This window comes from Ahaetulla prasina, chromosome 10 (assembly GCF_028640845.1).
Source record: "Ahaetulla prasina isolate Xishuangbanna chromosome 10, ASM2864084v1, whole genome shotgun sequence".
Taxonomy (NCBI): Eukaryota; Metazoa; Chordata; class Lepidosauria; order Squamata; family Colubridae; genus Ahaetulla; species Ahaetulla prasina.
The window spans coordinates 20710479-20723265 of record NC_080548.1 but is presented as its reverse complement, the minus strand read 5'-3'; the positions used below and the strand labels follow the sequence as shown (position 1 = coordinate 20723265).

At 42.2% G+C, this 12787-nt stretch overlaps 1 protein-coding gene across 1 annotated transcript; it reads right to left on the bottom strand.

The window, feature by feature from the left end:
* Window positions 1-361: 361 nt before the first annotated feature.
* Window positions 362-10766, bottom strand: EDN2 (endothelin 2). The gene is made up of 5 exons (XM_058196176.1): window positions 10661-10766; window positions 9204-9342; window positions 6875-6994; window positions 3642-3745; window positions 362-2243 (listed from the first exon to the last, which is right to left on the bottom strand). Exons 1-5 carry the CDS (start codon window positions 10722-10724, stop codon window positions 2221-2223), a joined length of 450 nt encoding a protein of 149 aa, XP_058052159.1. The 5' UTR covers window positions 10725-10766; the 3' UTR covers window positions 362-2220.
* Between the last annotated feature and the right edge of the window lie 2021 nt (window positions 10767-12787).

The following is a 12787-nucleotide window of genomic DNA, read 5'->3' as shown; positions in this document are numbered from 1 at the left end:
TTGTATTTATATGTATTTTTTACTTGCCTGTGAACCGCCCTGAGTCCCTAGGGAGATAGGGCGGTATATAAATGTGATAAATAAATAAATAAATAAACATAACCATATCAAAGGCCTTTCCGTTTATATGGTTCTTGTGTAATATAGCTAAAGAAACATCCGCTCTTAAAAAATTCCATTTATGGAATCTCCTCTCGTACCCCTGAATCAGAAACACAGAAAAGTTGGTTTAGTAAATTTAATTTTTTTATTTTTTTTTTCAAATAAAAGTTTGTATTTTATAATAAAAAAAAAGTTTGGAAAAAATAAATATATCTACATCTATCTACATGTCTAGTCAAGCACTGGAATGCTACATAAAGAAAGTGCACGCAAAGAGGAAGATGGCAGGTAAAATTCCCTTTTCCATAACATCTTTGGTTGCATAAATCTAGGACTGGACAAAATGAGGGCCTTTTACTCATTTTTGTGCAAGGAAGCAGATTTTTTTTTTCTTTTTTTGAGACTGAACGAAATCTGCCCAAGTGCAAAAGTAAAATAGACCCGCTTGGATTTTTAGAAAAAATATACATTGTGCTTTAAGCAGCCACATACAAGACAAACATTTGAAGTAATGTTTTTAAAGAGCTGTACAGAGAAATTTAAACCACAATGGAAACAAGCTGGGATAAGAGCTTCTCGGCCAGATTGCATATCCCACCAAGTTTTCTTTGGACGTTATGGTTTATAACTGAAGCTACATTTCATAAGGAAAAGAGTTAAAGTGTCCTGTGTTTAAGACAAGGAAGGAATTCCCTTGAATAAAAATGAGATGAAATGCTTATTTCCTGAATGAAGTAAAAAAAACAAAAAAGTCTCCACAGAGCGTATGAACAACCTTTGATGGACTTTTGTTATAATACAAAAGTATGGGGATGATGCCCAGATTCTTAAGAGGAGTTGTGGCAATTAACCTGATTAAACTATTCTTGATTCCTTGTGATATTTTAAATCAGGACTATTACAACTTAACTTCCCCTTCCCCTTTTATTTTAATGGCTTGGGAGAAAAGGGGACCCAAAAGAAGGCTGCATCTGTCTCATTCGCAGATATGTACAGGTAGTCCTCAACTAATAACAGTGACCGTTTGAGCTTACAGCACTGGGAAAAAGTGACTTATGACCAGTGATGGGATTCAGCCAGTTCACACCACTTCGGGAGAACCAGTTGTTAACTTTCTGAGCAGTTTGGTGAACTGGCTGTTGGAAGAAATCATTAGGGCGGAGAACCGGTTGTTAAATTACTTGAATCCCACCACTGCTTATGACCATTTTTCACACTTACGACCGTTGAAGCATCCCCACGGTTACGTGATTTACATTCGGATGTTTGACAGCTGACTCACATTTATGACGGTTGCAGTGTCCCGGGGTCACGTGATTCCCTTTTGCAACCTTCTGGCCAGCAAAGTCAATGGGGGGAACCAGATTCACTTAACAAACCGTGTTACCCGTTTAACAACTTGCAGTGATTCGCTTACCAAACGTGGCAAGAAAAATCGTATAAATGGGACACTTCATACATTTCTCATTTAGCAACATACATCTTGGGCTCAGCTGGGGTTGCAAGTTGAGGATTTACCTGCATTGACAGAAAAATAAAGAGGAATTCGGGCAGAATTGTGGGGAAGCTGTTTGATTTCCCCACAAGCAAATGACCTCTAAAATCAAACGCTAAAACAGCACAAGCAAGTTCCAGGGAAGTTGGTGGAAAGGACTTTGCACTGTTACATTCAGGGTTGTACATAGTGCGTTTCCCCAAAAAATTTTCTGGATGCATAAATTGCCAGCTATCCACCTGGACATTTTCTGGGAACCCCATGGATAATCTTCACCCAACAAAGAAGCACAGGAGGAGGAGCAACATCAAGGAGCAGGAGAAAAACGGCGAGATCTTTTCTCCTCTTCGGTATCATCTTTGGATTAACAGGGGAAGTGTTCCATTTTGCAGTGAGGTTCCTTTTTCATCCCAGTCGCAGCTTTTTGTAGACTTTTCCTTCTTCTCCATCAATGTTACGTGTCCTCTCCTTTTGACTCCTTAATAGAGGAGCATCTTTGGAAATGGAGAACTCCACTGACTAAGACAAGGAGCATCCTTAAGTTTCCTGCTGATCCCTTTATCTTCAGGAAACCCTTTTCCCATGGAAGACCTTGAGATCTTGGAGAGACCCTTCTGGTAAATTCAATTCCGGAAAGCATAAGAACCTGTGAATTATACCATCAAATAAATAGTCAGCATTATACCTAGGCCGCGTGAATATTTACTGAAGATTATATTTCACTTTGGGGAGCTCAGCAGTCCAAGGGAAACAACACACAACATTCTAAACCCATGCAAGCAGGGGTGGGATTCTACAGGTTCGGACTGGTTTGGGCGAACCCGTAGCGCCAATGATCAGCTGGGAGTGAAGCGGTTCCCTCCAACAATCAGGTCGACCCACCCACCCACCCCTGTGCTTTACTTACTTCTCAGCTGATTGGCATGGCAGAGCAGATTGCCGCACCTCAGCTGTGTTACTCCCAAGGGGGTAACACAGAAGGTTGGTATTTGTAAAAGTGTGTGCGTGCATGCACAAAGCGGGCGATCACCGAACCGGTTGTTAAACCGGCAGCATCCCACCACTGCATGCAAGCAAATATAATTGTGATACCCAGTATGCACTGAACCCTCTCAGAAAATCATATTATGGCTTAAGCCACGACCTGATTTGGAAAATATACCAAGAGTGGCTGAGTTCCCATCACACATTAAGGCATGTTGCAGCATGTTGTCAGTAGTTTCCCTACTCTTTTAGGAGAGATTTATGTATTAGGAAGACTTCATTAAGTCAATGGGGAAATGAGTTTATTATCAAAGAGGATGTGCTTTCCCAAAGATTGGACAACCATTTGTTTGCTATAGATCAGTGTTGGTGAATCTTTTTGACACTGAGTGCCCAAACCTGAACACACATGCATGGGTGTGCATGTGCGTGCGCCGGAGTACCGGAAACCTGAAGACCAACTGAGCAGTGCACACATGTCTTTTTTTTTTTGCGCATTTCTGGCCATTTTTCAGGCCATTTTCAGGCTGTTTTGGGGCTGTTTTCAGGTTGTTTTTCAGGCTGTTTTTGGCTTGAAATACTGCCTGAAAACACCCCCAAAAACAGCCTTTTTTGCCATTTTTCAGGCTGTTTTCCAGTGCTCCAGCACCCACAGACCAGCTGGCCGGCGCACATGTATGTGCCGGAAATGAGAAAGGCAGCTGGCAAAGGCGCACGTGCCCACAGAGAGGGCGCTGTGTGCCACCTCTGGCACACGCGCCATAGGTTGGCCATCACGGGTATAGATCTCCTGCTTGAGCAGAAAACGTCCAAGGACCCTTCCAACTCTATTATTCTGTTAAAACAGATATTCTAGATTGGTGAGAGACGGATTTCTGACAGAGAATTAGTCAAAGAACCTCTCCATTTCCAGAATTTCAAGAGGAGGGTGAGCAATGACTATGAAAACTCTGGTCCAAAGCATTTTGCAGCTCTTCACATTTGCCCAATGGGACTGAATATGCAGCAAAATCGTTACGTGATACGAATATTAAAAGACTCACAAGCAGACTTTTTTTACCTGAAAACTTTCCAAAGTTCAACTTGTCAAGCTTGGGATTTCTGCTCTGACGAAGTTTTGCCAATATTCCTGTGTCCTTAGGCAACTGCATTTTGGGGGGATTTCTGGGGGGGGATAAAAAGAAAAGGTCAAGGTAAGTCCCCATAAGAGAGAGTACTGAGAATGGCAAAATAAAGAGAAAGAGACAAAGTATTAATATTTCTTTAAAATGTCATTTGCTTTTTGAAAAGCTTTGATTTTACTCTGCAAGCTTTCTCTCCTCTTTCTCTTCCTCTCTTTGTGTCTGTGTGTCTGTGTGTTTCTCTGTGTGTTTGTGTGTCTGTCTCTATGTGTGTGTGTGTGTGTGTCTGTGTGTGTTTAACAAAGGCAGGATCCAATTCTTTAAAAAGTTTATAGTTTGGATTTACTTATGCAAGATTTTCTAAGTACCCGGTTTAATGATCATAACAGTAAAAAGATAAAAGGACTTTTTTTTTTACTACACTGCCATTCCAGTTACCATATTGTTATCTACTATATAGTTCAATAAAAGTGTTGTCTTCATAACATAACCCTAGTTGGGTTTCTAAAAGAACAAGGTGACACTACCGTGTTTCCCTGAAAATAATACCCTGTCTTATTTTTTATTTTTTTTGAAGCCTGAAATAAGCGTTTGGCCTTATTGCCATGTCTTATTTTGGGGAAAACAGGATAGAAATTTGGATTTCTCAAAAAAAAGTATGTATGTTCAACCATTTAATGTAGGAACAGACAACTGCATGTTCTCCACTGTTTTGGGCTGTTGCAGCCATTGTTCTCAGAGAGTTTGACCGTACAGAATATGTGTCTGCCAGATCAAGAGACCTAAAGAAGAGATTATAAAGAACAGCCCCCTTAGGTTCGAACTATTCCACTCTATTGTGTTTGCTAAAAAGAGATTTTCATTTAATCCACAGGCATCACAGAGAATGCATCAGGAGGCAAGTGACATAACAACAACAACAACATATAATAATAATAATAATAATAATAATAATAATAATAATAATAATAACAACAACAACAACAACAACAACCTAATAATAAATAAATAATAAATGTCCTGGTCATCAAAACTACACGGCTATGGATAAAACATGTAACAGTGATACCCATTGGTACCATGTCCAAGAATTTTATAAGATACATCAACAAACTGCAGCTTCCTGCAATAAACATCAGCAGAACTGCAAAAAACTGCACTACTTGGAACATTGTACATCTTAAGAAGGTACTTGGTTGATACCTAGGACACTAGCAGGAACCCATATCAATCATTAGCATCAGTCAGTGGTATTTGTGATGCCTTTTTGAATGTTCAGTTGACTGAGTTTCATGTTTAATGAATAAAGTATATAAAAATAATTTATAAAAAGGGGGGGGATGCTTTTCTGGTTTCTACCAAGTATCTATGATGACTTCCACAGAGCAGCTTTGTTAGGGGCGCAGTTGTGTGGGAACAAAGTTACAATGGCCTTTATTTTGATTCGGCTGAGAATGCTGTACAAACCCAGCCACTGTGGACTTTTATCAGTTTATTGAGATGATCTTCTTCTCAGAAGGAGATCAGGAGCTGATGAGCAACATGGATTCCATCACATTCTTCTCCATACAATGGAGACATGGCAGAAACAGAGACCATCCCTGTAGATTCTGACCATGAAATAGAGACATGTCCACACAGCCTATCACCCATTACAATAAAGATAAATGTAAAGGCTCCCCTCGCACATATGTGCTAGTCGTTCCCGACTCTAGGGGGCAGTGCTCATCTCCGTTTCAAAGCCGAAGAGCCAGCGCTGTCCGAAGACATCTCTGTGGTCATGTGGCCGGCATGACTCAACGCCAAAGGCGCACGGAACGCTGTTACCTTCCTATCAAAGGGGGTCCCTATTTTTCTACTTGCATTTTTTAAGTGCTTTTGAACTGCTAGGTTGGCAGAAGCTGGGACAAGTCACGGGCGCTCACCCCGTTATGCAACACTAGGGATTCAGACCACTGAACTGCCAAGTGCCGGCCTTTTGATCGACCAGCTCAGGATCTTAGCCACTGAGCCACCATGTCCCATACATCCATTACAATATAAAAATCCAAATGGACAGGTGCTAAGTTGCTTGGAGGAGCCCCACAAAAGCTGGGTCTGCTCAAGAGTAAGTCACTACTCTAAGTAGCCTGCTAGTAGTGTTCAGCAGCCCCAACTATACCTGGATGATGGACAGAAGGTCTCAATATTCCAAGGCTGGAATAGCTTTGATGCCAGCCTCTTGGTGCATATCCGTCCCATACCTAGATTTACTTTGCTTGGAGGTAATATTGCCTCCTTGGTTTCTCCTATGAACTTTGATTCCCAGTGTAGAATTTGTGTACTCTGAACCCTGGACTGGACTATGACTACGCCTTTGCCAAACGAGCCAACTGAGCTACATTCAGTTTGGTTTGAGGTCTCTAAGCACTTTGGGATGCTTGGCATAACGGGTGAATATATTGAGATACTTGCTGAAGTGGGAAATCATAGACTGATTCAAGGAAATTTCTATCCCATGTAGAACTCCCTTTATCAATTTCCCAAGAACCATTAGCACTTTCTTGTATATATCAGATAGATAGATAGATAGATAGATAGATAGATAGATAGATAGATAGATAGATAGATAGATGATAGATAGATAGATAGATAGATAGATAAATAGATAGATAGATAGACAGACAGACAGACAGACAGACATAAATAGATAGATAGATAGATAGACAGACAGACAGACAGATAGATAGATAATAGATAGATAGATAGATAGATAGATAGATAGATAGATAGATAGATAGATAGATAGATAGATAGATGATGGATGGATGGATAGATAGATGATAAAGTGATTTTCCAAATCAGGTCATTGCTTAAACCATAATATGATTTTTCTGGGGGTTCAGTGTATACTGGGCATCACAATTATATTTGCTTGCATGGGTTTAGGATGATGTGTGTTGTTTCCCTTGGCCAATAAAATTCTATTCTATTCTATTCTATTCTATTCTATTCTATTCTATTCTATTCTATTCTATTCTATTCTATTCTAGATAAATAGATAGATAGATAGATGATAGATAGATAGATGATAGACAGAAATTGGCCAAGTGTGAGTGGACACACAAGGAATTTGTCTTTGGTGCATCAGGGTTAGGATTAGGGATATATTCTTGCTTCTTATCTTACTTACTGAGGATTGCCATGACAGAAAGTTGCACAGGAGGTATCCTTGAAATGTGAGCACGTGCATCTGCGGAGGGACCTCTTATGTCGTGCTGAAGGACTTCCTAGCCCATAGGGTACCAAGTGTCTGATGGTGAAAGAAGAAAACAACGATCAAGTTAATCTCCATGGTTGTTTGGAAAGAGATTTATGATATAGGGTGGTCAGTAGTCAAGGAAACTGAACAATAGCTAGATGTCTCTCCAGTCACTAGGAGGGAGAGCAATCTTCCTTGCTCCAGATATGCTAACCATTCAATTGGCCTTGAATTAAGTCCGATGTAGAAACTCTGCTGAAGAGATTTGCACATTGTGGTTTACGGCTTGGCAAATAAGCCCTTATCTCATATTAGGGCAGAAATCCCAATGCAATTTCCCTGGCACTGGATGCTTGGACTCAAACTAGGAATGGGTGACTCTCTAAAGGCAGTTGGACTACAGTTCCCATCATCCCAAATCAAGGGCCATGCTACCTGGGGTTAACAGGAGCAGAAGGACACAGCATTGCTAATCAAAATTAAGTTATATGCATTGGGTAACTCTGGAATTCATATAAAAAAAAACAATTACACTGAGCACAATTAATGTTAATGAGACCCAAGCATAACTAAAGGGCAGGGCTGTGGAACAATGGTTGGATTTCTGTTCTTCATGCATAAGGGCACACAGTTTCAATTACTGGCATTTTCTGAAGTAGTTGTGATCTGTGATCAGTCTAATGAACAAACTTGGGCTGGATGAAGTGAACAAAATATTGCTTTCTCACCTCTTTTGATACCCACCAATTCACATGGCTTAAAGTTCTCCAGGCAAATTTCTGGAGGATAAAGGCTATCGTATATCATGCATGGGGATGTCTGGATGGAGGGTTATTTCCAAAACCAGAGGTGTGCCTGAAAGCATAACTTTGAAACAGCAAGTCCCCTCATGTCTTTTTGATGGGCTTCAATCAGCCTCTAACAACTGCTCAGGATGGAAACAGAATGCTTGGCTCAAAGGCCTTGAGTCTGATCCAATTGGATTCTTCTTACACCGGTAGTTCTCAATTTACAACCATTGGAAGTTACAATAGCATTGACAAAAATGACTTAGAACCAGTCCTTGCACTTACAAATGTCACAGCATCCCAGCACTCACCTGCTTAATGACTGCAACAATTTACGACTGTAAGTCCAGGCTCAACTACGGTTGTAAACTGAGGACTACCTTTATCCATTGCTGCCCGGTGCTACTTTTTCATATTGACCAATCTGGACTTTTAAGAAGCTCATTGGTTTAAAAAGAAACCAAGAAACTCTTATAAACTTTGCCATTTTGGAGAACTGCCTTTAGGTAACTCTGCGGTGCTTGTCAATCTCATCTCCCAGCCTTTCCCCTTCTTAGAAGAATAAAATGAAATAAAACCGGGGAGAATGACATCCACCTTCCTCACTGGATTGTTACACAATGCTGCAGATTAGCAGGCATAATTAGAACCACACCTACACCGCAAGGGTAGTCTGTTTGGCTTGGATACTAAGTCGCTCAGGAAAGAATGTTTGAGAGCTGTTGGGGTCAACACCTTCTTGATAATTGTACGTATCTGAGGCTATTCAGCTTTAACTGCTTTAACAAATACCAATCAGCCCTTTGAAACATTTATATTTTCACTATCACCCAAAACCAAGATAGGGTAAGAAGTTGAAGGGTGCTTCAGAGTGTTATTTGCAAAAAAAAAAAAAAACCGAGCAGTGAACATGGGTATTTTCCCACCAGCTTGTCCACCGAGGTCCTGTCCCAGATTACAAGTGAACTTCTTTGTAGCTAGTCTAGACATTCTCATGGATTTTGTAGGATAAAGTTACCATGTAATCAGACAGAAATTTGGCCCTTTTAGCCCAGTACTGGTGACACTGACTGGCAGTGTGAGCCACTGTAAGGTTTCAGAGAATAGCTATAGCACTTAAATTCATATACCACTTCATAGGGCTTTAAAAGCCCTCTCCAAGCAGCTGACAGAGTCAGCATATTGATCCCAGCAAATCTGGATCCTCATTTTGCCCACCATGGAAGGATATGAAGGCTGAGTTAACCCTGAGCCAGTGAGAATCAAACTGCTGGCTGTTGGCAGAATTAGCCTGCAATACTGCATTTCTAAGCACTGTGCCACCACGGCTCAGACAAGTACGTTTCCTACAACCAACCTAGATATGCTGGAGATTGGAACTTGAATTTTTCTGCATGAAAAGGCGGACTTTTGCTAGATCAAGCCCAGGGACCCTCCAAACTTTTTCAAAAAACACTAAGAGCTTCCCTTACCGTGGTGCGTTGATCCAGATGATATCAAGATGGCAGAAATAGACGCACTCCTTGTCTATCATGCTGGCGCAAGAACATCTCTTGGTCCTCGGGTGCCGACTGTTGTTTGCCAAGAGATGGGATTCTGCTGCAGCCTGGCCTGTTCATATGTCCGGAGGTGAAGGAAAAAAAAACACAACACAGATCAGCCACAGCTCTGGCTTGGAAGAGCCAGGAATGCATCCTGGTATGTATACAGAATGATTAGCCTGCCCCCTAGGTTTCCAGCTTAACCGCTTTATAGCAGCCACAGCTTTAATTTGGTGCCTGAGATTGCAAGATCATAAAAGTTATAACAATAACAACAACAAAAACAAAGTTGTGTTCTTTTATTCATAGCTCAGCCAAGAAACCAGATGCCAAAAGTGATACTGGACATCTCACCTAGCGGTTACACTTTGGCTCGTGTTTGCAATGCCTCGCCTTTGTCAGCGGATTCATTAGCACATAAGATCAACACCTGCACAAACTGAGAGACCATGGCTAGAAGACGGGCATGGTGATGTGTTTGGCTTCTTTCTAAATTCAGCCACAATCCTCTCAAAGCATGGGCAAGCTATGATAGGACTGAGCCCCTTTTAAAAAAAATATTATTATTTTGCTGCAAACAAAAGCCAAGTCTTTTTTTTTCCCTCCTGAAAAAAAAGAATAGGGTAGGATAGGATAGGATAGATAGGATAGGATAGGATAGGATAGGATAGGATAGGATAGGATAGGATAGGATAGGATAGGATAGGATTCTTCATTGGCCAAGTGTGATTGGACACACAAGGAATCTGTCTTAGTGCATACGCTCTCAGTGTACATAAAAGAAAAGATACGTTTATCAAGAATCAGAAGGTACAACACTTAATGATAGTCATAGGGTACAAGTAAGCAATCAGGAAACAATCAATATCAATATAAATCGTAAGGATACAAGCAACAAAGTTACAATCATACAGTCATAAGTGGAAGGAGATGGGTGATGGGAACGATGAGAAGATAAATAGCAGTGCAGATTTAGTAAATACAAGCCAGGAGAGGGAAAGGGAGAGAGAGAAGTTTTTTTGTTTTTGTTTTTTTTAATCCTTGAGATTTGTGTGCTAGGAGTAAAACCAGAGGACCGCTGCATCCCTGCAAAGCCAAATTTCACCAGAGCTGCTTCCTCCAAGCTGGAGCCGCCCAGAAGCTGAAAGCAAAATTTGGTCTCGTTGCAGGGAGCATCGGAGGATGCAGACGGTGGTTGGCATCTGGCTGACAAGAACTAAATAGGTGGGTGGGGGGTTGTTATCAAACGCAAACGTAAAATGCATTTTTTAAAAAAAAAATAGCAGGATTTAAAACCAGGCACAAAGCAGAGCCTCAAAATAGTTGTGCGGTTTTTCTTTTAATAAAAAATAAAAATTTAAAAAAAAAAATCCTGAGGGTTCTCTCACCTTCTGGCAGCAGGACACAAAGGGCGACTGCAAAGGAAAAGAAACAGGGCAGAGAGTTTACCATGGTGGCTTAGCTTAGCTCCTTTTAAGAGGCGGACAATTTGCTTCCCTCCCCCCCGATTTTTCCCTTCCCCAAAGCCGCCCAGAGACGCTTCTGAGCTCCCAGGTCTTCGCCGCAGGTGTTTTATAAGCCTGCCGGGCTGCGCGTCACAGGCGCCCGTGGGGCACGCCTCTCACCTCGCCTCCCTGCGTGGGACGGGGCGCCCTTCGGTTTGGCGAGCCAAGGGGGCACCGAGCCAACCAATCTTCCCGTCGCTTTGCTGCCGCGGCCGCCGTCCCTTTCTTGCCTGGCTGACCAAGTCGCGCCCTTCTTCCCCAGCGGCTGTCAGTCCTGCAGCACTCAAGGCGTTCATACTCCCCCTCCGGGGTAACTTCGGGCTCATCCAAGAAGCGACCCGAAGGCTGGATGGGCTGGATGTGGCGGTAGGATGGTCGGGTGGGGAATCAGCGGTCCCTCTGCCCTGGCTGACTCGTTGCCTGGATTTGGAGCCCAGTTCCATCATCCTCAGCCCTGCCGAGTGGGAGTTTCAGCCCAACGTTTTTGGAGAACTCCCAAGTTCGGGAGAGCGTTTGGGTTTGAAAAAAAAATGATTTTGGATAACCATTTGTCTGAAACGGCGTCGGGATTCCTGCCAAAGCAGGGGGTTGGACTAGAAGACCTCCGAGGTCCCTTCCAACTCTGTCATTCTATTCTATTCTATTTAGTACTGAAGAAAGGCAAGTTCTCATCCCATGAGTGGTGGGTGATGGTTGGTAAGGTGTCCCCCTTCCTGCACCAGAATTCAGCTTGGGTGCTTTGTATTCCGATAGCCTATTAACAATTTCTCTAACCATAGTTTACTCAATGAACAGTTGTCTGAGTGCAGAGAACCACAAGCCAATCAACAACTTTTCTTTTCTTTTTTTCTTCCTAGCCATCCACAAATTGACATACACCATGTCTGTGCTTCTATCGAGTGTGTGCATCTGTTGGGAGGGAAGGAAGGAAGGAAGGAAGGAAGGAAGGAATCTAGCTAACATATATGTCCCCCCTGAATATCTCAGCATGTAGTGTTTGGGGATTAAACGTTCCAAGGGAAAAAATATATGTCCCCCCTGAATATCTCAGCATTTAGTGTTTGGGGATTAAACGTTCCAAGGGAAAAAAATGTATCTACAATTTTGAAGAGAAATTTAAGCAGGAAATTCATGCCTGGGGTCTAATGTCCTACCCAGTTTGGTCCCCAGGGGGCAGGCTCATCCCTTTGAAACCTATAAAGGGCCTATGAGGGCCTAGCTAGCACCTTCTCAAAGCCCTTGAGATGATAAGTGTACTCCTGTCTCCTTTCTGTTTCATCCTAGCACTTGCCTGTTAAGGTAAACTGATAAACGGCACCAGGATTGCCAAATGAGCTGCTTAATGAAGTTTGAGCCTTGCATGTTCTCCTGTGTGCATTCTGCTCATATTTGCAAGCTTAAACCAAATTCACCACTTGCCCATATCTCACTTAGGTCCTCCCTGTGACTACTTGGTTAAACCGCATTGGCTGTTCCACACTTTTTAAGCACTTCCCAGCTTTATCTGTGAAGTCTTTGGTGCGTGAAGGCCTGCCTGCCAATCAGAAACCCCACTGTTGTTATTTTTGTTGCTGCATCATTTGAAAACGCTACACCCTTCCGCCAAAGGGTGTGATCTCACCCACTTTCTTGTTTCCTCCACACAGGGTCAAGGTTGTGGATCCAGCATTCCACAAAAGCCCTTAGAAATAACCACGATAAGAGATTCTTTGGTTTGTGGTTCAGGGAAGGGAAGGGAAGCCAGAGGGAGACCTCTGCAAAATGCCAGGCATCTTGTGGTTTGAAAGGACACAAAACAGTAAATCTCTAGTGGGTAAGTGGCAGATCTTGAGGGAAGGGGATGAAATGAGCAATTTAGATTAAGGAGATCAAAAAGATACCAAAGAGAGAGAGAGAGAGAGAGAGAGAGAGCGCTAGGCACACATATTGCATATATGTCTCACAAGGGCTTCTAAGAAAAATGTAAAGTGATGCAAGATTTCTCTAGGCCAAGAGTCAGCCACCTTAAAC

Excerpts from the sequence above, each read along its gene's own strand:
- EDN2 (XM_058196176.1), bottom strand. The coding sequence starts at position 10,724 with ATGGTAAACTCTCTGCCCTGTTTCTTTTCCTTTGCAGTCGCCCTTTGT. Across the intron at positions 3,746-6,874 it reads TTCTGTCATGGCAATCCTCA|AAATCCCCCCAAAATGCAGT; the intron begins GTAAGTAAGATA and ends ATCCCCCCCCAG. Across the intron at positions 2,244-3,641 it reads GAACTTTGGAAAGTTTTCAG|GTTCTTATGCTTTCCGGAAT; the intron begins GTAAAAAAAGTC and ends TATAATTCACAG.